General features: G+C 37.0%; 1 protein-coding gene across 2 annotated transcripts; it reads right to left on the reverse strand.

Moving 5' to 3' along the window:
* On the reverse strand, window positions 1-27,044 carry LOC125855271 (conserved oligomeric Golgi complex subunit 3-like). Of its 2 annotated transcripts, XM_049534982.1 has the most exons (25): window positions 26,892-27,044; window positions 25,985-26,068; window positions 25,799-25,900; window positions 23,939-23,983; window positions 23,748-23,822; window positions 23,527-23,622; window positions 22,931-23,008; window positions 21,910-21,995; window positions 21,599-21,665; window positions 21,372-21,434; window positions 21,173-21,274; window positions 20,918-21,022; window positions 20,667-20,759; window positions 20,003-20,091; window positions 16,939-17,158; window positions 15,419-15,505; window positions 14,648-14,764; window positions 14,529-14,561; window positions 14,310-14,396; window positions 14,168-14,230; window positions 9,388-9,504; window positions 5,692-5,784; window positions 3,010-3,132; window positions 2,693-2,793; window positions 1-537 (listed from the first exon to the last, which is right to left on the reverse strand). In XM_049534982.1, exons 1-25 carry the CDS (start codon window positions 26,982-26,984, stop codon window positions 405-407), a joined length of 2,352 nt encoding a protein of 783 aa, XP_049390939.1. In that variant the 5' UTR covers window positions 26,985-27,044; the 3' UTR covers window positions 1-404. The 2 variants fall into 2 exon arrangements, with proteins under 2 accessions (XP_049390939.1, XP_049390938.1); XM_049534981.1 differs by having other exon boundaries at window positions 25,799-26,068.
* Between the last annotated feature and the right edge of the window lie 220 nt (window positions 27,045-27,264).

The following is a 27,264-nucleotide window of genomic DNA, read 5'->3' on the forward strand; positions in this document are numbered from 1 at the left end:
ATGTTTCAAAAAGTTTATAACACCCACAAATGTTATAATATGTTTAAGATCCTGTCCCAAAAGTTCTCATTTTTTAATTAGATTTTGTGTCAAGTCAAACTATGACAATCAAAGTTCTGTTCACAGCCTGAGGGAATCAATGGGAAATTCTTCTGATAACGACAAATCCCGAAGTCAACTCTTCAACAAAGCTTTACTTGTATGATCTATAATTACTGTAGGATCGATGTATATGAATTGCACTGGGGTTAAAACCTTCCTTCATGCCAAGAAGTTCCCAGAACCTCCACCACGATAAATTCTGGTATTACAGAAGTTGGAGTTGAAGAAAGCATCGCTTTGGGAACTCATCGTAGAAGCTTTATGATAACCACTGAATGATAAGTTTCTATAACGGAAGCTCATTATAGAAGCTTATCTAGTTTAGCTTCCAAATCCTGCATTGAGACCATCTTGACAAGGTCTTGTCTATCCTCAGGTGTATATTCTTTTTTCAGAAGGGATAGGACTTGAATGTGTGCTTCCAATATATTAGTCCTGCACAAATATGAAAACGGATTTAGAGTCTCAGAATCGTTTAAATGATAAAAGAAGTACAAAGTACAGAATTTGCAACAATACAAAGCATGACCATAACACACAGAAATTAAATAAAGTGTGTTGTTTGCATATTTCCTTAATAATTACATCATTCTTGTAGGAAGCCATTGTCACCAGTTACATTTTCTGGCACGCCGCCTATGCATAGGCTGTAGCTTATTGTGACCATAAATACATCATGAAAAGTAAACCGGGACAAAAATTTCAACAAGTTGTCCCTCATAATTAGGGAATGAACAAGATTATGCTGGGAATGGACATCAGAAAGGAGAACTGTTGTTTCTTTATGTCTGAACAGCATGAATTTATATCTAATTTCAGAAACTTAAACCCACCAGAGGACACATACAGACACAAAGTATTGTTAGAATATTAATGGATAAGATTGTAATGTCTATAAACAGGGCCTGATTGTATTAATGTGGTTTACATAATTCAATAGTATTTTCCCATGCCTTGACTTATGGTATCAAAGCATTGGTGAGACACATCCGGGAAAGGGAACTCAGTCAGACAGGTCACCTTGTTTCAATTTCCAGCTACTGTTAGGGCTGAATTTGTGTCATCTCTTCTTTTGTGAGTGTTGTGCAAAAAGCCAACACTACCACGAGGTCCAGAAAACTCAAGTGAGAACACCCCAGCAAGCCCCTCCAGCATCTGACCCTTCATGGACGCCCATGTGCCGGCAACAACAAGATCTACGGCGGTGCATCTGCTCCACACACCCAGCGCACTTTTCCAACGTGTTTTGAGTCATTCTTTTTGTACAGTCTTACCACAGATATTCAGGTGTTCGGCATGACTTGTAGTGAAGCTGATCACTCTCAATCAGTGTATTTATTTGGTGGTTTATGTTAACGTATTGCTATTACAGTATTACTGGCAATGATCAGGATGGTATCACTAGTCTGAAGCAACATCTCTTTCAGAACTTCCAAACTAAGGATTTAGGAAGATTGAAGTATTTTCTAAGTATTGAGGCCGCTCTTGTCTAGATCAAGTATAGTTATATCACAACAGAAGTATGCTTTAGATAAATTCTGAGTACAATTACATCTTGGAAAAGTAAGAACCTAAGTGTGGTTACTCGATCTGGTTTGGATGGATGAAACAATTGCTCAGAGAACTGAAATTTGAAGAAATCAATTAGATGGAACCTGTGTGATAATCAAACTGCCTTTAATATTGTGCCAAATCCGATGTTCCACTGGAGAACTAAACACATTTAGATTGAATGTCACTTCATCAGAGAAAAAAAACACCCTCAGGCTAAGTTGCACAGACTCTTCACATTTGGTGTCATACCCATGTCGACACGACATGGTTGTGGGTGTGGGATCTATACCGGATAGGATCAATCTATTTTGGATACTTTCACCAAAATAGATAGAGAAATTTGACACAGATACAATTATTTCTGAAATCAAAACAAAAGATATGGTGAAATCGTAATTTAGGTTTATCTTTCTTATCATTAAAAGATATTTGTATTAAAAAGTTTGCAACCACAAGGTGCTTTAGAGATATTTTCAGGTCAATATCATTGTTGAATGTGCAATGAACTCAAGAAGTCTATAATGGTTTGTATATGATTAGTACGTCATGTTACACCTAACTTGCTCTCAAAAGTTAGTGTATTGCTTTCCTTCCAAATAGTCCACCATAATTTAGACATATTTTCATAACTCTACTTAAAGATATTTGAATTATTTTTAGCATAATCCCCGCACTTGTGTCCATAATTGGATTCATACCCCTAAAATCTTAAAATATAAATCATGTAAGTATCCGACATCTTGATCCACAACTTAGCTGTTGGGAGATAATGTTACAAAGTTTGTGACATCAAATAATTAGCTTGCACGTACTTTCACCTAGTCCCTCACTAGTCCACGTATAAGTTACATTTATAAGAAGCTCAGTATATCGTCTTACATGTAAAAGGATTGTAATGTATGGGCTCACTGTAATAATGTGGTTTACACAATTCAATAATATGTTCCTGTGCTTTTACTTCTCACAAGTATAAAGATTTAAAATATAAACAAATTAAACAGGTTTTACTACAATATAACTGCACAAAAGATCTTACTTAATGGGTTTGAAAAGTATTGCACGTGTCGATGAGTTCTGCAGATACAGCCTCATTTTTACCAATACCCTAGGCAAATCTTCATCTATTGCTGTGTTGACCTGTGCCAAATATGAATCAGCATGTAAGTCAAAAGAGAGGGAGAAACTGATTGAATAACAAATGATCAGCAGGCATGATGTTTGTTGATTAAAAAAACAGTAAATTGATTGGTTTGGTAATTTTGGTTCATTCAGCAATTTGTGTAAAACAAAATCAGTGTTGCACAAAGGTTTTTTCTTTATTTCAACAAAAGATAAGCTTATCTATCTGTTTACCTTCTGAAGGAGCTCAGCAATCTTTTCTGGTGAAGCAAAAGCATGATCCTTGAGTGGCTTTGCAATCCCAGACTCCAGTTTTTGATTTTGACTACCAGATAATGCAACTTTAACAGCCGTAACCTAAAGACATTTCATACCTAATAGTTAAAATCTTAAAAAAGAAGATTCATAAGGAAATGAACAAATCTGCAAGGTCATAAAAACATCAGATTTCAACTCTAACACTTAAGCTCACGATGCATTCAGACCTTGATTACAAGTCCTATTACTGCTTCCCATGTCCATCAGTAATACGTCTCAGGTCAAATACCAATGATATTGACTCAAAATAGAGACAGTGCGGGGCCATACCACCACCACCACCACCCAATGCAAAAACCGACAATGTCAAGTACAATCATGCGAACTAAATCACTTATTGTTTTTGTAAAAAAGAGGGTCACATATTGAAAATCAGCAAAAAGGCTATGATAGTAGCCATATTTGCAGATTCCAAACAAGCAAATCATTTTACAAGGGTTTTATGATGTCTACTAAGGAATCAGCATCATCTTATTAAATAATTGATGGTATTTGTAGCTAGTTACCTGAATTATAGATAACAGGTGTTATAGTAGCTAGTTACCTAAATTATAGATTTCACATTGGTGTCTTTGTGTTATACATGATATAGTGATGAGTGATGACTACGTAAAATTTCAAAGGGGTTAGCTCAAAGGTTGAAGGACTTGTGTCTTACATTATAAGTTTGAGCCCCAACCCAAGTGAACTAAGTCCAGTATTTAGGTGGGGAAGGGTAGAGGGCAGTTCCGTCATCCTTGAATTTTAAAGGTTGTGTTGGATGTAGCAGGCACGAGGAGAAGTAGAGGTAGGCAGAAAAAGCATTGGGGAGGAGTGATTAGACAGGACATGGCGCAGCTCTAGATTACCGAGGACATGGCCTTAGATAGGAGGGTGTGGAGATCGTGTATTAGGGTAGAAGGTTAGTAGGTAGTGGAGTGTTGCCTTGCTTTTGAGAGTTCAGGCTTGTGGTGTTTGTCGTGGTACTAGCCCTATTCTTGTTAGTTCTAGTTTTTTATATCTATCTTCATCTGTTTATTATGTTGAGGCTACTGCACTACTCGGTGGCTGTTCATATTCTTTTCTTGTAGGCTTTGCACTGCTTCTCCTATTAGTTGTTGTATTTTTGTCACTGTCTTCTTCTTTATACCTGAAATTGCTGCACTTGAGCCGAGGGTCTATCAGAAACAGCCTCTCTACCTCCACGAGGTAGTGATAAGGTCTACGTACACTCTACCCTCCCCAGACCCCACTTGTGGGATTTCATTGGGTATGTTGTTTTTGTTTCAGTTTGTCCAATAATTTGCAGCTCTTGGGTTTTTAACCATCTCCTTGGAGTACCAGATTTCTAAAAAATAAAGGAGACAGGTAAAGAGCTAAAGTTCTTCCCAAAAATTCTCCTTAGACCCCTCCCACAGACCATAACCCCCTCCTCGAAATCCCATCCCATTTCCAGTGTGTCTAAACTGAGCTGCTAACATAAACTCACTTTTCTTAACCTCCACAATCTCTAATTTCCTCTCATTCCTCCAACGTTCTTCCCTACCCCCTTAACACCGCATATGTCTCACAATACTATCTGACACCTCCATTTCAGTTTCTAAAAGTGGGGTAGATTTACCCGCATTTTCTTATGCCTATCTTGATGATGACCGTTTCGTTCAGGTCACTCATCCCTCTCATATTACAATTATTTATCCTAATATCCATTGACCACATCTTTTTATTTCCCCCTATCTTCACCTCCTACCCCTCCTTTTCCTTTCCCCTCTCCCTATTCCTCCTTCCATACACCACTATGTTTCCTTCCACTCTGTTACCACCTAATTCCTCTTCCTCAAAGTTGTGTCAACAGTTGCTGCACCACCACCTCCACTTGACACTTGTCTCATTGAAGGTTCAACTTCACATAAAACCACCAAGAGCGTCCGAAGTTAAGATATTGACTAATGAAATGGTTATGGAGATACAATCAGGAAAATCCACGTTTATATAATTCAGTTGTACAGCCTGGAATCCGTTAATTGGACAAAATGTTTGGGTTTTCTTATAATACTACAAAGCTACAATTGTTTCAAATGGCAGTTATAAGACAAACAAGAGACATAGGTATTATGTCCCAAACTCTAATGTCAAAGCCCAAAGGTATAGACACAGCTGGTAAGATTCAATACAAAAATTAGATGAGAAAAAGATGGTGGTGAATTAATCATATAGAAATGTATGAAAGAAGTTGAAAGTATACAAGGAGATGGAAGCTTACACTTACTTATTTATAAATAGTGCAAATTTACACTTGTAGCGAATGAGACATGTGGGATGGAGAAAATTTTCTTCATCAGGAGAAGAAAAGGTACAACAACATACCCAGTGTCATCCCACAAGTGGGGTCTGGGGAGGGTAGAGAGGGTAGAGTGTACACAAACCTCGGGAGGTAGAGAAGTTGTTTCTGATAGACTTTTGGCTCAAGGAAAAAGAAATAGCAAGTAAAGAAGCCAAAAAAAGAGAAGGTACCCCGACAGAAATCGTTAATTATTTAAAGAATAAAGTTGAAAATGTTGAAAGATTGCTCCTACATAAAGAAAACAACAAACGGTGAAAATGGAAAACAGAACTAACCTTTGTCACAAAAGAAAGCAATGGTTCCACAACTAACTTAGTCACTGACATAATGAACTCCTCGCAAGTAGTTTTCAGGCTTTTCTCCAATTCCTGCATTCAAAGAAGTTTTTTACAAATTGAACTTCAAAATTTTGTATTCATCATTTATATAGCCATCTATTTCACCCTGCCCAACTTTTTCCAAGGATGAGGGTTGATAAAGTCGCATCTTTCAATGTTAATNACAAATTGAACTTCAAAAATTTTGTATTCATCATTTATATAGCCATCTATTTCACCCTGCCCAACTTTTTCCAAGGATGAGGGTTGATAAAGTCGCATCTTTCAATGTTAATGTCGATACCCTTGTTTCAAAGAAAAGGAAGAGGCAAGCCGAAGGTAAAATAAGAAAGGAAGGATAACAAATCATCAAGCATAACTGGACAAAGAGGAGAACATAAGCCTGTTTTACCACCCTTCCACCTATACCTAACTTTGAAAACTACAACAACATACCTAGTGTAGTCCCACAAAGTGAGGTATGAGGAGGGTAGAGTGTACGCAAACCTTAGCTCTACCTCAGATGTGAGGTAGAGAGGTTGTTTCCAATAAACCCTCAACTCAAGACAAAAACAGTTTAGAGAAAACGTAATGGAAACATACAAGAGACAATATACAGTAACAAAAACAACTGAAAGTAGCAGAACAGTACTTCCATAAAATAATAGTATAATCGAACTACACGAAACAATAGATAGTAAGAGAAATCAAAGAACAAGAAACTAAAAGAGTAGTACTACAACTACTGATAAGGGCAACAAGACAATACACTCCTACCTACTAGTATGGATGTACTCCGACCTACTAAACTTCTACCCTACTTCGTGTCCTCAACACCTTCCTATCTAAGGTCATGTCCTCCGTAAGATGCAACTGCACCATGTCTTGTCTAATCACTTTCCCCAATACTTGTTCAGTCTACCACTATCTCTCCTGAATCGATCCATACCCAACCTCTCACACCTTCACAATAGGGCATCCATGCATCTCCTCATCACATTTCCGAACCATTTCAACCTTGCTTCAGACATTTGTCTTCCACCGAAGTCACTCTCACCTTGTCTTGAATATACTCATTTTTAATCTCGTCTCTCCTAGTATACCTGCACATCCATCGCGACATCTTCATCTCCGCCACTTTCATCTTCTGAATGTGAGGATTCTTGACTGGCCAACACTCTACCCCATACAACATAGTTGAGCCTCCATTTCATCCACCCGACATTAATATGGTGAGTGACATCCTCATTAATCTCTCAAATCCCCTAGATAATAGACCCAAGATACTTGAAACTACCTCTCTTTTGGATGACCTGTGTATCAAGCATCACTTCTACGTCAGAATCATGTGTCACATCACTGAACTTGCATTCCAAGTATTCAGTCTTGGCTTGCTTAACCATAATTCTTTAGACTCTGGACGTATCCAAACCTCCAACTTTAAAAACTATGATAACAAAAGAAAAGGAAGGGGCATCAGAATTATTAGCAAATAAGTGTTTTATTTGCCATAGAACTATGGTGAAGAAAATAAAACTGTATTTACAGAACAATTGGGATAGAATACCGGTCCAAAGCCAATTTTAAGTTCTTTGTATGATCTTGAGAATGCATAAATTTGTTGCAATGGATGCATCAAGGAATTTCACAAATAATGTTAATGGAACTCTGATTTGGCATAAATTAATATAATTTATTTGATTTATCAAAAAAAAGATGATAGAGCTAATGAATAACTAAGAAAATTGACAGGAAAAGAACAAGAAAAACAAAGTTATAATATAGAAATGTGCTCTTTAACTTGGCCTTAGTTGTCATCTATGTCGTCTGACTTTGGGTGTGCACAAGTAAGCACTTAAAGTTGAAAAAGTAGACACACGTCTTACGAATGAACTCAAAAAAATTTAAATCGGGATTGCATGTTAAACACTATGAATGATGTCTTAGGGATCCTTGGTGGTTTGGGTTACTCGAAAGGTATGATGAATCAAGTATGTTTGATTGTTATGTTTTTGGACATGTCTCGGGTGGTTGTTAAGTCAGGATGTTAACGGGGAGTTTTGTTTATGCACTAGTTTGCACGGTTTTGTCAAGGGGTGGTCTGGGACATATCTGATAAAAGGGATTTGAGTCAAGGTAGTTTAGTGGGAGTTTTGCAGGTGCCTTAGTAAATTGGTCAAGGGCCAGGGAGTTGGCATGAGAGCTTGAGAGAGAGTAGTAGACCGGTTAACAGAGTTAGTAGTGGACTTGGATTTAGTAGAGGAATTATGGTGTTGATAGAATGAGTGGTTCGGAAAGTCTCTATGTAATAGAAGTGTTAGGTTATGATCTGATATGAGGCGAAAAGGGCTTAGATGGTAGAGTTGATGGCGGAAGGAGGTGGGTGACTTGGGATAGAGCGTATGAGTTCCAGGGTAGTGATTGAAGGGTCGGAGTCCTAATTATATCTCCAAGTTTCATGTTTCTTTGATTATTTGCATTGATATTATGTGGGATTCGGATCGATTGATGATGCCTACTAGTACGTGTTGTATGTACGGATAGTACTCTTGTTATATCACTTGGCATAGTCTAGTTGCTGACGTTTCATAGGAGAAGACGATAATGATCTCCGACATCAGCTTCCACTCCTCTTTCCTTAGGGTGGGGGTTGTGTCTTATTTCTTTCATAATTTGTACTCTTTAGAAGCCCTTGTACCTGTTTAGACTGGTTCCTTGGGTGGGCTTAATTTAATTCTCGACAAAAGTAGTTTGTTTTAACTAAGTTTGAGTATTGATGTATTTAAATAACGTGTTTAGCCTATATTTGTTCACTTCCCGCATTTCATGTTTCAGTTTTGGGGTAAGGGTGCTCCTATCTAGGTGTTGGAATTGGTATCCGCACGGCATAGTGGGTTGGGTCGTGACAACGAGGAAGCACAAATTTTCTTAGCATATGGCCAGTAACAATCTAGCAATTTAAAAAGAACTTCAATCAAGAGTTCTCAGACATCATTAATCATTATCAGCATGGATCAGTCAGCTACTGCTAAACAAGGATCAACACAGCTCTTGAAGGGACACACTCACTTATAGTGTACAATGTATTGCCCCTCACTGTTCAGAGCTTGAGAATACATGCTTCCTAGATGTCTTCTTTTTTTCTTTTTAATTTGGATAGTGATGAACTATGGTATTCGACATTAGTATGCTATTCAATGCCCTCCAGTTGTTTACCAATCTATGGGATCACTAAGCAAAGAACTGTGGAACAGATTGCAGAACAAAAAAGTGAAATGAACACTTCTCTATACTGAAATTCACCTATGTGAAATAACCTTTTGAGCAACCATAACTGCTCCTAAGTACGGATACACCAGGAGTGTGATGCAGGTTAATGGTTAGTAAAAAAGTTGTCATATTATGACGACTGTCGATAATAACAAGTTTGGAATTTAGGTGTAGAGTGATTAATTAAGTGATAATTGTTTTTGACACTATTTTTTTTTTTTGACACTACAATTAAGTGATAATCGTTCATACAGAAGAGTCAACCAAAATGCATGTAGATTAATATTTTTTGATGAGCCGAGAACGTTAAATAAAAATAACAACATCCATTGATACAAAAAGCTACTCAAGTGAAAACTACTGTAAACTAAGTGGATCAGGTACCTTTTTGGCGTCAATTTGACTTTCCAAAACTCGTGGAGATAAAGTTCTAGCTAATGAAGTTGATCTCGACCAGTCAAAGATTGATGCCTGACCCCTTAGAATCCGCCTCAGATGCTCCTGGAAATTTATAAAAGTAAGTTTTACAATCTAACAGTCAATCAAACATTCTAAAGCTAAGAAATTGGACACATGTAGCATTAGATCTGAAGGCTTAAACTGATGGTCTATTCCACTACAGAATAGGAGATGGTCAATGGCTTTGAGATGTGATTAGATAATCATTTGATTATAACCGAGAATCCCCGAGGATCAGTTACGCACGGTTTCAAAGCTCAGATTTGAAGGCTTAAACTGATGATCCAGTCCACTATAGAATTACAGAATTATTCTTTTTGAGAAGGTAAATCATTTTGTTAACAAATGGAGGTAATAGCCCGTATACAAGCCATATATCAAAAGTAGAGAGCCTAAATCAAAATATGGTTCTCAACATAAGAGATTCAATCCTCTATGCAAATAGGGACCTCGAAAGTACACCAAAAAAGAAACTAGAGACAAAACACTACTCTGCAATTATACAAAGTCTTGCTCCACTCCTTTGCATGCCCTCCTATTTCTCTCTTTCCAAATGACCCACATGATTGCTAAATGGGCAACACTCTATGCCCTAAAGCTTCTCTTCCCCCTCTTATGAGTCCAACTTTGTAAAGCCTCCTTCATTGTGCCCGGCATCCAACTTTGTCATGCCTCCTTCACTATGCCCGACATCACCCATTGCATCCTAAACAAGTTGAGGGCCACCCTCCATGACCGATTAGCCACGTTGTTTTTCTCATACACACTTACCCATAACTCACCAACTAACATAGGTGATCCTCCTCCTCCTCAAATTTGCCGCTTTTAAGACCGCACCCCTTCCCGCCAACCTTACAAAGAAACACACCTTCCTTGAAGCTCTAGGAATCTAAATAGAGTTGTGGGGAAAGTATCTTCCCCTCTCACTAGTAAGCTCTTATGACAAGAGCTAACAATGAATAACCCATCTCCACTCTCTCGCCAGCTCCATAGATCGGATAAATTATTAGGTGTGGTAAGCCTATGTAAAAGCTCAATCAGATTGTCAAATTCTTCAATCTCTGAATCATGTAGGTTCCTACCGAATCTTAAGTACCCATGAATATCCCCCTTGTGAGACCCACTAATTTGTTAGACTGTCTTCTCTCTTTGGCAAGATACACAATATAAATAAGGAAAAACTTCCCTCAACTCGTTGGATCCAACTCTTCCACTTGTTTCTAGAACCCATCTTCAACATAATAGAATCCAAGAATTCCCAATTCGCATGATCTAAGCTTTCTCAAGGTCCAACTTACAGAAAATACCTTCTTCTTTCTAGAATCAACCACTTCATTTGCCACCAGAGCAACATTCAGTATTTGTCTTTCTTCCGCAAAAGCAGTTTGAGAAGTACACATACAAAACCTTCTTTAGTCTATTAGAAAGCACCTTAGAGATAATCTTGTAAGTGGTTCCTATCAGACTAATAGGTCTATAATCCGTAAATTGGTCGCTCCATCCTTCTTTGGCACAAATCACAATGGTAATAAAAGACGCATTAAGACTTTTCTCAAACTCCCTAGTATCTTGGAACCTCACAATGGTTTCCATCAACTTACCTTTAACTATCCTCCAACTATTGTTGGAAAAAAGCTAAAGTGAATCCGTTCGGTCCCGGAGTTTTGTCCCCCAACAACTCTCCATTGCCTCCCTCACCTCTTCTTATCTATAACCCTTTACAACCACTCCCTCATTCCCTCTCATATCTACCTAAAAACTAACCCACCCAACCCCGCTCAATTTCGGTCTCCACTTGATATCTTCCTTATGGCTTAAACAAATGATCATAAAAACCGACATTGGCCCCTTTCACTTCCTCCTCTCCCTCACACTACACCATTCACACCAAAAGACTCAATGAAGTTCTTCCTCCTATTTTCTACTGCAACTCTGTGAAATTTTTTTGTATTAGAATCCCTCTGCTTCAACCATAACGCCTTTGATTTTTCCCTCCAATTAGTCTCTTGAGCAACTGCTATAGCAGCAATCTCCCCCCTCGCTTCCTCCTTCCAATTTTTCTCTTTCTCTCTCTCTTTTAACCTCCTCACCCCTTTCGCATGCTCTATTCTCCCCCACTTCATTAATCAACTCTCTCATTTTAATTTCCACCTCCTAAACACCTCCTTATTCCACTTCATTATATCTCTTTTTAACAATTTTAACTTGCAAGCAAGTCAGAAAGATGGTGTGCCAACAACTTCACACCCATTCCAACAAGCATTAACTCTATCAACAAAGTCGGGTGCTCTAAGCCACATATTCTCAAACCTGAACAGAATATGCAAGCTCCTCCTACTACCATCTAACCTGATAGGCAAATGATTTGATGTCAATCTGAGAAAAGGGACTTGCAACATATTTGGAACCATCTCCTCCCCATCAGTGAACACCATGAATCTATCAAGCCTAGATTTAGAAGTGGAATCTCCTACTCTAAGATGATATTAGACTATCATTTTTTTAATAACCAAGAAATCCCCGAGGGTTAGTTATGCACAATTTGAAGCTCAGTAGATAATGAGCATGCTCCTTTACCGTTCTCCACTTAAATCCAGGAGGTCCTCATATGTTGCAGGGTTCAAACCAATAGTGTGTGCCTAACCCACATATCACGCACTACACATCCTACCATTAGATCAAAACCTTGGAAGCGAGGATTTTAGACAATCTTTGTTGTTGTTGGGCAATGATGACATTTTCTCAGACGTAATGGGATACTTTAACATGGGCTCATGGAGGCCTTTGATGAGTTTCACAATAGTGGGGGTTATACACTTGACTCGTTCTCGTTTATTTTCACATTGTTCTTTTGCTGGGAATCGTGGCAGATCATTCAGCATCTTGGGTGCAACATGCATATTGTTGTCATCTAAGCTTGTTTTTTTTTTTTTTTTTGAGAGAAAGGTAACTTAGTATTCAAAAATAGCAGAACTCATCATCCAAAAAATGATGAGAATGAATCAGTTACAACCCCTTCTGGGTAAGGCAAATAACATAGACACTAATCCAGGAGTCTTAACAGATTTCCTATAAAATCACCCTTCGAGGTGGCCCAGTGGTTTGGGATTGGGAATTTCATGTTGGAGGTCTCAAGCTCGAAACCCATTGCCACTGAAAAGCAAGGGGTTTACCTTCTGGGTTGAGCTCGTCGCACCGGGATTGCCTAGTGCGGTTTACCTCTCCAATGTGGTTTGCGAGCTATTGCATAGGAGTGGGGTTTTTACCCTGTCCGCACCCAAAGGGTGGCTGCTGTGGTTTCCCTTATTATCCAAAAAAAGATTTCCTATAAAATCAACAAAAAGTTCTATCCCCCCCCCCCCAACCCCCACATATCCTGTTTCCACCAAAAGTAAAGCAAACTAAGGCAGTTCATCTTGATTTTCTGAATGTTGTTAATCGTATCTTCAAAGCATCCTATATTTCTTTCCTTCCACAAAGTCCACCAAATGCAGGTTGGGATCAGTTCCCACCGGTCCTCATCTGCTTCTCTTCTCCCAATATCCTTCCAACTAATCAGCAAACCTTTAGTGGTCTTAGGCATTACCCAGCACACTCCCAGAATACATAAAAACATGTTCCAAAAATTTACAGTTGTTTTGCAGTATAGAAAGAGATGTTTTGGGGAGTTTTACGTCATTCCTCAAAATTTGTGTCAGAGAGAAGATATTCTTCAGCTGACTAAGTCATCTAAGCTTGTTCTTTGCATCAATTTTGGGTTTTGGAATATTCTAGCAAGAACAAAACTTTATGGAGATGAGCAATGTTTGGAATTGTAAGATGCATTAGGCTTGAAGGAAATATGAGTATATTATTGGACAAGAATGTATCTCCAGCCTATGGGTAGGATAGACAATTCTTTTTTTTTTTTGGACAAAGATAGGATAGACAATTCTTTTGGCATACCAGAGAAAGATCTTTATTCCAGCTAGCATCATTTGGACTTCAGAGATTTTTTAACTTTTCGGTGATAGGATCTTCAGGGAGATTGGGAAGCACCTCTGTTTGGACTGGCCTTATCCTACTACCACCCAATCTTCCCTGCATTTGGTACCTGACAACTATTCGTCTACAGCTCTGATATGCTATACGTACAAGTACACCACTGTCTTCACGATCCTGGATAGGATCAGAATCGTATACATGAGATAGTCTGTTACTTGAGCATTCTCACCGTCTGACTCGGCCAAAATTAGTGAAGGAAGCAACTCATAAGTTTAACTCCAAATTGACTAAGATTTTGATTGGAAATGACTTGTACTTCAATTTTACTGACAATCAAGGGAAAAATTAATAACACATAACTGCCCTGATGCAGCATTCATCCATGAGCAGTGTCAGCCAGAGTTAGCATAAGGATTAAATCAGGGAAATTGTGAAGGAAAATGATAAGGGTTCCAAAGTTGACAACAGAGATCAAACAGGTTACTTAGTGTGAATTCACTGAAGTCAACTTTCCATTTCTTCTTGATTCCATAAGAGATGATTTCCATCTAATATTGCTAGTGGAAACTCTGCCTTCATAACAAACTAGAAAAATATCCAAAAAGAGCTTCTTCTCCAAGTTAGATAATGTAATTATCAAAGAAATATACATCTGCAGCAGAGAAGTGGTGGACAACGAAGAAATAAATACCAGCATAAATAGTAGATACTCAATACTCACCAGCAAATGTGAAAAATCAAGTTCCTTATGTGTGACTGAAAATTCTATGTCGAATGGGGCAATCTGGAAGGCATCTTAAGTTAGAAAATCCTGCAGCTATGACAAAAACTAGGAATTTCATAAGCAAGTAAGAGAAACCTGCCTGCTCCCTCAAGATGAGTAGATGCTTTATTAGGAAAAGTTGTGCATCCATTGATGACGATCTTTTTCCAATAAGTTTGCTAGCTTTCTGAAGGAATTAGAAGTTCAGCAATACAAATAGCATATTGAACAAAAAATATGAAAAATACAAGATCACAAATTTTAACAGAATAATCAGCAGAATAGAATACATGAACTTCAACTAAAGAAGAAAACTTACTTGAATGGATAACGAGCAGAACTCTACAGCTTCCTGAGAAAAAAAAAAGAAGAGGAAATAAGGATCCAGTAACATCTGTCTACGATTAAAAGGGACACTGATAGCAAGCAACTGCTTACCTGAGCCAATCCAGTAAAAACAACTGTTTCTAGAGAACAGTACAGTTTTGATAGACATGATATGGTTTTCTCCAGTGGAGGATACCAGGTTCCGGAAACATCTTGATTTAGTTCAGTCTGCACCAAATTTAAAATAAGGAATCAGAGAATATGGTGCGAAGTAGCAAAAGAAAAAAAAACTGATACATAGAATATGGTGCAAAATTGCAGAAAATCATGTTTAACAGCAAAGAGGCAGGAAAAGTATCTGCAAAAAAACAAATTCAAGTTACATAAATCAGCATAAGTTAACTTATTTTCTTCTAAAACAATTTTATTGATATACACCAAGTCTTTGTGAAGGTTGCTAAAGCGGCAAATTTGACCTATTGAAAATAAAATAACCAATTAAAAGCTCTATAGTCTATACTACCAGAAATCCTATAACTCTTTCTTAAAAGAAAAAAGAATTTTAATATACAAATTCCATCAGACCTCTAAATTTCCAATTTTTACACCTTTAACTTTAATATAGCTTGCTTTGTAGTTCGTACTGTGCAATAAATGTCATCCAACTAGAATCACAGGTCAAGAAGAGTCAGTTCACACCATTAAGGCAAGATATTGATTAACAGAACCTCCATAAGAGAATGCAAACTTCTCCACCAAAAAATTACGGAGACCCAAAAAAAAGATAGAGATAAAAGCCATCCTAGATCTTACTTCCTCTAAAGATATATGTTACAGAATTCAACAGAATACACGTCACAGGACAAGGAGTTTGGCACTTACAGATGGTGAATCCAGTTCTGCTGAAACAGATTGCTCCAACTTTTTAGGGTAATCCAGATCCTCGTCTGAAGGAAGATAATTTGCAATCTGAAAACAAAGCAGGGAAAGAAGGCAGACGAAATTATTTGTAGACCACTGGTTACTTCTGAGGAAGTTCAAGCATACAGAAACCAAACATACATGTGCGCTTTACTCCAGTCACCCCAACTCATATGGTCTAATTTCTTTTTCTTATCAATCCCAACTTATCATATTCCCTAATAGACGACATTTTTCATCTCCATACAAATCCATTGGAACTCCTACCAACAACTACTACGCCTCACTCTGAACTAGTTGGGGCCAACTATATGAATCATCACTGACCATGTTTCCCATTTAAACACATCTCAAGCGAAGTTATACAACATTGAAGCTCATACCACTTTGCATTATTAATCCAAACAAATGATGCACAAAGTAGAAAGGGAAGTATGGCAGGAAGGAGAAAAGATTAGCTCGGGAACCGAATGAACATTGAACAAATATCAATCAACAATACCAAAAATAAGGTAAACATGAAAGCATTTCCTCATAATGATGGATAGGCCAATATTTTTTCATGAACTTGTAAATAAGTAGCAACAGAGAGTTGTAACTAGTAAGGCCTTTGGCTGGAATCTTCTCCCTTTCAGGGCTTTGGGCTTGCATACTTCAGTGTAGATTAGATGTTTTGTGCTCTGTCTGTACCTCAGTAGCACAATCTTGGTGCCTTTTTATAAAACTATTCTTAGTTATCAAAAAAGAGAAAAACTATAATGTACAACCTTTTAAGATTTTCATTTTTCCTTAGTATGTCCAACACTAAGTGAAACCAGGTATTGCAGAAAGGGATGAAGTACATACTAGATTCAAATTCCAAAAGGTTACTCAACATCACATAAATTGGTATAATTCACTCAAGAGCCTCTTGGATATGTCCAATTGTCAGAAGTCTGGCGCAAAGCATATTCCTTCCACTGTGCAAGAGTCAACTTCCGAGTACATTATCATGATAAGCCAATCATAAGAAAGAATTGAAAAGATAAGTGCTTCAAACTCCAATGAAAGATCCTTCATTTTCACTAATAAGCGATTCTGTTTGGAAGGTACTACATATCACAGCAATGGAAGATAGTGCAGCTAAGAAAACAATAAAGAGAAAAAGTTAAGATATTGAGCAACAGTATATAGTATATACCATGAGATACTACCTGCTTATGTTTGGGTATAAATGAACATTCCATTTTTAACCAAAATTTATGCAACAGGAAAAAAAGTCCTTATTTATCCTGTAACTAATTTTGGCACTATTCATCTATCCATGAGAGTGCTAATTAAGGGGTAAAATCAAGGAAAGCAGAAAATAAAATTAAAGAGATTAAAGTAAGTGGCACAATTATATGAGCAAAGATTCGCATAATATTATCTCATGTCCAAGTAACAGATATGCCGCCAAACAGCATTTAAATGAAATGCCCGAGCAATACTTGGGATGTTACCTCATCACGGATATAAGTGCGAGCACGAAAAGTTAATCGCTCATGTACGTCTGCTAGAATTCTGTCCAGCGTTGGACGTAGCCCAGCCAATGACTCCCCCCGTCTGCTCAATTGTTCTCCTAGAACTTCAACTTTAAGGATATCAACCAGTTCACAAAGAACATCCAGATTTGTTTCGTGAATAAGTTTAGGACGCAATGTATCATAGAGGAAAGTACACCTGCAGTTGGTAGGGAGGTAATTGTAACCTTAAGGCATATAATGATCAAGTTACTTATCATCAAAAATACAAAGTTCAAGTTCCAGCAGATTCAGGGCATATAGATAATACTTTCCTCTGTCCCATTTTATGCAAAACATTTTCCTTTTAGTCTATCCAAAAAAGAATGACACCTTTTCCTTTTTGGAAACTATTTAACTTTAAACTCACATTTCTATGCTTAATGATATGATTTATAGTCACATAAATGTCTATGACATGTTATAGACCACAAGTTTCAAAAGTCTTTCTTTCTTTTTTAAACACCATCACCTAAAATGGGACGGAGGGAGTATAATGTGTCAATGCTTCATTAAACTGCTGTAACTGGACCAACTGAGAGATGGGTCAGGAGCACGTGGATTTAGATGCTATGCACAGAATGTTCATATCATGTAATGCAGAGATAACAAGGAAATGTAATTGTGCTGGGACATAAGCTCAAAATATGACTTCTCATGGACAACATAAATAAGCTTATTTACAAATAAAGGATGCTAGTTGAAATATAGCTTGAGAATGCAGCAGGCAGAGAATATCTGATTGCATATCTCCAATTAATAGAATGGAGCGAAGAGAAGAGTAATGTTATCAAGTGAACCAGATAACATGTTCCACTACCTTTTTATATATAAAAGGTACATGTTCCACTACTGATTAAGCTTACCAACATCGAAAATCTGCCATTAGATTAACTATCAGTAACCGTAACTCGCTCCATTGATGTTTTCAGAAACTGAACTCACTTCATTGATATCATCTAATCACATTAACTTGACAAGAAAAACTATAAAAATGATGAAGCTTATACTCTAGGTCAAATTTTGATGGACAAAAGCGCAAGGCTTTCTGTCTCTCTGCCCAACAATCTGGAAGGACATACATGTAAGTTAAAATACCCAGAGAAGGAAAAAAGAGAACTTATGAACCAAAAGAAAGGTACAGGTGCAATGGACATCTCGTTTAATCTATCACCAATGGGGAGGTGAGTGGAAGTCCCAGATAGTGAGAGGAGTCAGCAAAGAGATAATTCACAAAGAAGCACATCACACGTAGTAATTGACAACAATTAGGTTTCCTTAGGCCTCATTTATTTGCACTTAATGATGGTCTTAATCCTAACCATTCATATCTCAGTCATTAAGTCCGATTATTTTTTAGATCTGGGTCATTCAAATCTTAAATGCATTTGTTTTTTTCATGTTACAACCACTTAATGGGTCTGAATAGATCTAAATTATTAAAATCTTAATATCATTAAGATATCTTTTTTTAAAATTCTACAAAGATGCTAGTTCAACAATTTCATCCATTCGCCGCTACTGCCATTACCAGCTTACCGCCCATAATTATCAACTACCGCCATCCTCACCCACAGCCACCTCCGCTGCCAATACTGCCACTTCTTATTTATTTATTTCAGCCATCTCTAGTGGTCTACTTCTACTAGGAGTGGGAGATTTAGCTTGACCCCTACTTTGTCCATTAAAAATAATGTACAAAAAAAAAGAGGGGGACATGAACCTTACCTCTTTATAACAAAATCAGGTATGTTAAAACAGCTTTCAAGGATCCATGAAATGTATTTAGATACTAGATCACCAACTATCATCACCGCCACTAGCCACATTTACAATTATCAGCACCAACCACCATTACCACAACAAACACTAATCACTACCGACAATCACCACTATATATAGTCAAACCACCATTATCATTCAACACCACCAATAGCTATCACTATTAGCCGCCACTACCACCACCCACCACTACTACCACCAACATTAGCTACTACTCACAACCACCACCGCTAGCCATCACCACCACCACCATTAAATCTTAATATTCAGATGTGTATTCAAATTCAAACATCTTAATCTTCATGAAAACAAATAAGACCAGACTTCATGATTCTACTTTTCTGGGCATAGAAGACTGCTTTCCCACCTAACCGAGAAATCCCAAGGGCCAACTGGTACACGGTTTAAACTTAATGGATAATGAGCCAACTCTTTACCCTTCACTAAAATAATTGTTCTTCCACCTTTTTCAAAAAGTAACGGTTTACCCACCTTTGAGGTTAAAGCTTATACTTCTGTTTTGGAGAATAAGTTAAGGTGTATACTCAAAGGACCTCGTTTGCCTTGAAGTAACTATAAGTTTCACTTGTAACCTCCACATTTGTATCTCAAAGTCTAAAATTTAAGGTCATAAAAGTAGTTGAAGCTTCGCAGGAGCAAATGTTGACCACACTAACTTGATATATAAATATAGCACATATTCGTAACTGATGGTCGAAGCAAGGTGCAAATCCAAACCAGAGGGAATCTTAGCAGCTCTTTTAAAGGAATAGATAGGCATAGATCCCACGGGATTGCTTCAAATTCCAAAGCAGGAACTAATCTTGTGCTAGCCCTAAGATCTAAAGTGACAATCACTAAGCTATTGGGCCGCCTCATAGTCCACACTGATTTTATTAGCACTCAAATAATGTCTGAAAATGTTTACACCCACTTACCACTGATAGCAACTCTGGCGCAGGGAAGTTTCAGCACGGCACAAGCTACCAAAATGACAGTCTTACAGGCGCAAAAAAATCGCAATGTTGGCTCCTTATTTACAAGGTGCATGAAAAACAATACAAATAATCCAAACCTCCCCACCCCTACCCACCCAAACGAACCAAGACAAGAAAAAGGGAAAAGAAGCAAATTAGAAAAGAGAAAACGGGAAAGGAAATATGTAAGAAGCAAAATGGTTCAAATGCAGAAACAACCCCACAAAAGAAGTTAGGCAACTCACAGAGGATCTACAAGAGGAGTCAAACTCGAAATGTCCTCTGAAGATGATGGGAAGAAGTGATTGAAGAGTTGATGCTCTAGCTGACACACCTGCATTTACGGTGTCAAAGGTAAAGTATGGAGAGACATATATCACAATTTTACACTAATATGCCTTTAGCAAGACTTTGTTAGAAGCAACTTCATATATATATTTGGCAATAGTGATTCACAGAAAAACATATAGATATGATTCCTTCCTCAAAGAAACCAAGGCTGCTATAGTGTTAGCTCATTTATCCTAGATCCAGTTAGAGGAAATATTCATCTACACTAAGATGACCCAACTGCTAAAAGAAAACGTAAGACGTGACTCACTTATTTACAACTAGTTACTTTGATTTTTTTGAGAGTGAGATAATTGCTTTGAATTCATCCTGTCAAATAAAATGAAAAATGAATGTGGATTGTTCATATGACTATCAAGACTGGGAGGTCAACGTTGAATTGTGTCTTTTCATCTTCTTCTTCTGATACTCCCACCCCCACCCCCACCAACACTAAAAAAACCCACCACCATCACCATAGAAAGAACAGTCATCCAAATTTTGTAAGGCAAGATATAATAATCATATTGTTCTCCAGTACAAAATATTGTAAAAAGTACTGAAGCCATTTGAATGTACCTGCATTAAATATGCACATCCAGATCTAGTTAAAGACGACAGTGCTTCTTTCCTGGAAAATTCAGAGATCCGCTGTTGCACTATATCTCTTATCTGAATTAAATGAAACAGAAGGAGTACTAATTAAAATGACAAAACAAGGAGAAGAAAAAAAAATAACCAAGAAAAAAGACATAATATATATATATATATATATATATAGAGAGAGAGAGAGAGAGAGAGAGAACTAAAAGGAGCAGCTTACTACTCACCAAGGAAAGGCGCTGTTCACAATAGAGTTTGTGGCATTCTTCAAGAAGTTGAATATACTCTTTTCTAGGTGTTCTGCTTTCAATTTCCTCCAAGATAGGCTTAAGCTGCAGGTAACTAAGATCATTTGATTCATGGATTACACGTAAAATCTAGTCCTAGTTTTTTTTTTTTTTGAGATTAGAAATACTCATTCTGATACAACGAATTAATAGAGTTTCTATAAACTAAAAAGCAAGGAGATGTTCCAATGTTACCTCATTTGCTGCAGCCTTGAAGCGTACATATATTATAGATGACTCTATACCCTCGGCAAAAGATGTTTTGCTACCACCACTGCTTCGTATTGCAGCCTGAACCTGATGAAATGGGTATACTTATCTCCGGAGATACAACCATTCATCTGCAAGTCAAAGATTGTAGTGCATATAGCAGTGAAGCATAAAGCAGATTTACCTGAGAAGAAGTACTTCTAAGAACGGAAAGAACATGAGAGCGAATCATTCCCAGAGCTCGAGACTGGTTACAGGAGCACAAAGGAAAAACAGACACAGAGAGAGAACGGGAAATGGGATTAGAATTCTTACGTCCAAGAATGTCATAAAACCATGCCAACTGTATAAAGAAATGTGATTTCATATATGATAGTAGATTACATAATGTTGATGTCAGTTCTTAAGTACCTGAAGTTGTCGAAACTTGACCAAATAAATGCTGCACTCTGCATATTGTGGATTACTCTCAACATATCTTCAGTGACACAGAGGAGAAACACAATGGTTATTAGTGCTCTTATGCATAGATTTACAAGCTTAATTCAACAGGACTTAATCTTGATAAAAGAATTACATCCCTACAAGAAACCTGTGACTCTAGATATGTCCACATGGTAAACTTCACAAATAACCAAAGAAAAGTATGGATGTTACATCATTGCAGTGGTTCTAATATTCATAGATTTCAATGCAGTAATATGAAATGAAATGTCACTTACGATATGCACTCATCAAGTCTTTTAAGCAATGGAAGAAAATTTGTACTACCAACGCTCATGCTAGGAGAATAAAAAGTGGTCGCAACCTGCAAACAGGAGTGCAAGACAACCATGAGGAATTAAAAAAAAAAAACACAAAACTGGGTATTTTGACATTTAGAGAAATTCAAGAAGAAGAGTAGGACTTAAAGGGAAAATTTAGCACAAGATAAATCAAGTTGATGCAATGCCCCAATTAGATGTAATTAAACAAGAAGGCATTAGAATATTTTAGGCTAATGGGCGTAACTAAATCAAAAATATCTACAGTGGAGAGTGAAAAAGCTATTTCTCTATAGGGAATTTTAAACAGGAATTCTCATTTTCAATCTCACAAGTGAAAAAATTTTCCTTTAGAATCCACCTAGCACATAAATAGGAGAAATAAGAGTTGACCAAAAGACGAGATTAAAAATCACCTTAAATAAATAACTTGCTAAGCAAGAGACATCAAAATAATCCAAAAGCATTAGATTGGAAAAGCCAAGAAAGAATAGCTTTGGATGACTCATTTGTAACACGAGGAAGAAAACGATCTACATCAAAGCTTAATTTACAAAGAATAAAGCTCCGCCCTCCGGTGTGTGGATGTGGAAAAAATCTAATTAAGAAACACATCCCTTGAGGCAGAAAGCTCTCACTTCTTAAAGCTGTTTTCCATAGTTCAAACTCTCAGTTAGGTATATTTCCTCACCAATGTATCAAAGCATAAATATATAGATAGCATTAACTCTCTGCACCCAAAATAAAGTTGATGCAGTCCATCCGCATCCCCCTAATCCTAAACCTAACCCTAATCAGAAATGAGATACCCAAATTAAGGGTAGGAAAATGAGGATATGAAGGTAAAAGCTAACCTTGGAGATTGTTGAACCATACGCAACTCAGCATAGGCATAGATAGACTACTGTGGAAACTAGTGCAAAAGGAATTGAATAGCAATGGAATATTATTATCAACATAAATGGTAGTCGGACCTTACATTCTCCAATTCATCAAAGTAATTGAGCTTATTGTGAAGTGATTCTGCAAACTCAATTAATTTCTGCTTCTCCAAAAGCTGCAAATAAACAAGAAATACACAAGAAGATTATTCAATGCAGCTCCTTGTTGTTAATTATTACCTCTTTACATGTACATCACATGTTCATTAATATAAGAGACTGAAAGGGAACTTCCTAATTTCAAATACCACCCACTGGACATCATAAATACGCAATATTGACATGAATTGTACCTAGATAATGCTTTAAGACAAACAGCAACTTCAGATAGAAGAAAAAACAAGTAAACGCAAAATGAAGAAATGCATTTACTTGGTACTAGGTGGCAATTGAAGATATTTGGCAACTATCCATCCATCTAGTAGATTGGGAATGAAGACTTTCAACATCATAGAGCAAGGCAAAACTATGTCCATTAAAAAATTGAACTCCATTAATTACAAACCTATCCTCTTATCATACAATTCATGTTCCTCCGCTCCTCTGCTCCTCAAAATTTTGAACAGATAAAAAGAGAAAAGCACAATCTATAGCTAAAGTAACCACACATGCTAAGAGAAATGGGTTGACACACCAGTCTATCACATGCATCATGAAGGGTTCTAGTCTTTGTTGCCACTGCTTGGTGCTGCAACTGCAGCTCATTGAATAAGTCAAGTGTTTCATCCACCTGCAATGGAGCCATTTTTAAGGGCAAGGGCATGTCGACTCGAAAGTAAGCATAGATAGATGAACAGCAACAACAAAAAGGCTCAAGAGAAGAGTATAAGAGCATTGTTTTTCTTCTCAGAATACCTGGTGAAGTATACTATCGCAGGTCTGAATCTGCTCTGTTAAGGTGTTGACATAATGCTGATATTTTTCTTCAGTCTATGCACAGAAAGAAAGCATATGTTATATTTTTTTATCAGCAAGTGGAAAAGAGGAAGCATGTGAGTCATAACTTTTGGAAGAAACAGAAAACATATAAACAAGCTAAGACCAACCTCTGATTTCATGGCTGCTTCAAGATCCGCAAACCACTTGTAAAACTGTATCAACAAAACAGCACAAAGGGGAAGAGGAAACTCATATCAAGTTCAAGCAGCATTACAGAAAAGGTCAACTTAAGATGCCATTTCTATCATCATTTACAAAACTAAGCTTATTCAGTATTCAAGCATATACAAGAATGCAATGCAAAGATTGCCATGGAAACGACTGCCTTTCTAATACAACATCTTATTTCATCAAAAAAAAGATTGCCATGGAAACGAATTTGGAAAACTAAAGCTTCTTATTAAGTGGATTGCTTCTGCTGGACAGTGACATATGAAGCAATACTAATAGAGCAATTCCTTCAACAAAGAATGCCTGAATATATGCAGAAAGTGCAACATGAGTGAAATGGAGGCCGAGGATGGTAATTAACTCCAGCTACACTGCCCAATAGCCTGACAGTTATGACAGTAACTTTTAACATTTTGAAGTAAAGAGAATCATGCAAATTGCCAAGATCCGTGAAGAAATTTAACTCTGCTGAACAGGAAAAGGCGTCGGAAATGGAAAGAGACACATATGGAAAACCATACCTTCATCATGTGACTAGCTGGGGGACTTTACAATAAAGAGAAGAAGATGTAGGCACGGGATATAGCTCCATTAGCCCTAGTGGTTCTTTGGAAGGAGAGAGTAGGTCTTTTGAAAGGGGTGGATAATGATTTTGTACAGTTGAGAAATCACCTCCTATAGTTAATTTTTTGTGCACCCACAAGGTTCTTGTGTGTATAAATTGTTGGATGTCTTTGACAAAGAACTTTTGTTTGGTGACAAGGTATATATTTCATAATGATTGAAAAATCTCTTTACCAAAAGACATTAGATAAAACGGAAGGAGAAAAAGAAAATAACTTCTAGGGCTATCTCTATCATTTCACATGCATGCAAATTAAGAATTAAAAACATACTCCATGGCACGAAAGGCATACTAAAGTTCAAATATGGAGGAAAGTTCTAGAACAAATTGCTTTGCATGTCTTTCTGATATATAGACACAACTACTGCTCTACTCAAGCAGGTAGGGTCCAGGCCATAAACAGCCACTATGGTCATCATCCCTGAACACATTCTATGCAATTTCGCTATTTCTACCTTGGAAGACATTGACAATCAGTATCATTTCTCACTAAATGTGAGTTCCAGTCATTCTTTGCCCCGCATAAGGTGTTTCCTCTTTAGTTAATGACAATCATCAGGACCAAAATGAGAGGCATATTATCTAGTAAGCCAAAACAATGGATGGGGCTTCTTAACAAGCAATTATCAGGCCTTCTGTTCAACTCATCAATTTAGCAGTTACCTTATCATAAAAAATGTTCATTGGTTTAGCAGTTATGTGTGGCTGATAAGTCACTGAGTACAACACACTACAACTTCTAGTCTTGCACAAATATATCTCTATATTTAAGCATAGGTTGCAAAATTTTATTAGTTTTGATTCCTTGCCCAACATTTAGCTCACCATGCAACCTTTTTAATAAGGGAATAAATTATTCATGATCCCTTATTTGAAATATGGAATATTAAGATCTGCAACCTGGAAATGTAAAAAATAAAGGACGTGCCAACTAAACATTGTTTTTTTAATCAAGTAAATATTTTTTCATTCATAATCATGGGCAAATTGGCTGTATACAAGGGCTATGCCAAACGATAAAGCATCTACAACAAGATATAATTGTCTACAAACTCCACCCAATCATCTTTACAACAAAAGTACTCTCTGTGTGCACCAAAAGAAAATAAGGGAACGGAGACTACTCACCAAATAGGAGAAACTCGACTCCACACTCTCAAAAGTAACTCACCTGATTTGTATTCACAAGGACTGCTTCAATGGCCCCTGAATCCTCCATAGAACTGAGCTTTGTTGAGACAGAGAGACTGTTATCATGTCCAGAAACTTGATCCTGGAAAGTGAAATATAAACATATTTCAGGTAATTGAGTTTGAGATAGTTGTATTCTGAAACCAACCAAGAAGGAAAAATTCACCAAATTGGACGGGAAAGGCCTCTCAGCAACTGCATGGGAAAGTGCTAGTATGGCTGCTTGCTGTTGCTCTGTTAACGGAGCATGCTGTAAGAAGAAAACTAGCTCAAGTCGTTGAAGATATAAACATCAAGATAGCCACTTATGCTGATTTAGTCAATCGAAAAGAAAAACTTTCAATAGACATGAAATAGACACATGTAGTACATACATACAAACAATTCTTTTCTATCAGTACAAACAATATACTTTGACATGTTGAGGGCCAACAAACGCAAAAATAAAAGATCAAATCCATGATGGAGGTGATTACTGATATGGTGATTTTCCAATAGCAATTGCAAGAATGAGCTAAAACTAAAAGTGTCAGTAGATAAGAAAACAGCTAGTTAGCCAACGAGGAAAAAGAGAAGCAATGTCACATTACAATGAGAATAAAACATGAAAAGATAGTTTAATTGAGAATATGCTACACAATTACCAGCAGCTAAATCTTGTCATTGAAAAGAAGCAACAAACAAACACAGGTTTGAAATTAAATGAGAGAACTTCATCACATCACACAAAGAAACAATTTTGATACCCTTTTCTTTCTCTTTTTTTTTTGTCAGTCAAAAGTTGATAAATTTTATTTATGAAACTCAGTACCAATATATTTACTGGAAAGTACTTCCTTAATCTGCAAGGAATCCAACAACTCCAGCAATACATTAATGTCAGAAGCAAATATTTTGATCCCCTTCTCCAAACAGCACTTCACTATATTCATTAATTTCCGCAGCGATCAGTGCAATGCAGTCATCAAATTTGTTATGTACATAATTTTGGTTATGCATTCACAAAAATCTAGTAAATCTGGAGAAAATGTGATCACTGTAGAAAATGGGAAAAAGGAAAATAGAGAATGAACCTGTTCCCAAGTAGAAGCGAAATTATAGCCTTTGGAAATAGCTGCCGACTTTGGAACACCAGGCCTTGTCGCCGTCGCCGTCGCCGTCGCCATGGGTTTATCAATACTGTCTTCTTCCACTTCCACAACTGTTTCTGGTTTTGGAAAACCAAAATGAAAAGAAAATAAAAAAATATAAAAAGGAAAATAGTGACATGTAATATTTTAATTATTTTTTTTAATAACTTCTGTTACTTATATAAAATATAAAAAAAAAATGATTTAGCTCTCAAAATTTTGCAAGTGTAATATGAAATGAACCGAGCAAGTAACGTAATAAATCATAACAACAATCATATATAATAAAAAAATTGATTGACTTTCGAATTTTTAT

This window comes from Solanum stenotomum, chromosome 2 (assembly GCF_019186545.1).
Source record: "Solanum stenotomum isolate F172 chromosome 2, ASM1918654v1, whole genome shotgun sequence".
In the NCBI taxonomy this organism is placed as follows: Eukaryota; Viridiplantae; Streptophyta; class Magnoliopsida; order Solanales; family Solanaceae; genus Solanum; species Solanum stenotomum.

What these genes read in the sequence shown, in the direction of transcription:
- LOC125855271 (XM_049534981.1), bottom strand. Translation starts at nt 26,984, where the DNA reads ATGGCGACGGCGACGGCGACGGCGACAAGGCCTGGTGTTCCAAAGTCG. An exon ending in GATGTGCATATTTAATGCAG is followed by an intron (nt 20,092 to 20,666) that starts GTACATTCAAAT and finishes CCGTAAATGCAG; the next exon opens with GTGTGTCAGCTAGAGCATCA. An exon ending in TTTTTACTGGATTGGCTCAG is followed by an intron (nt 14,562 to 14,647) that starts GTAAGCAGTTGC and finishes TTTTTTTCTCAG; the next exon opens with GAAGCTGTAGAGTTCTGCTC.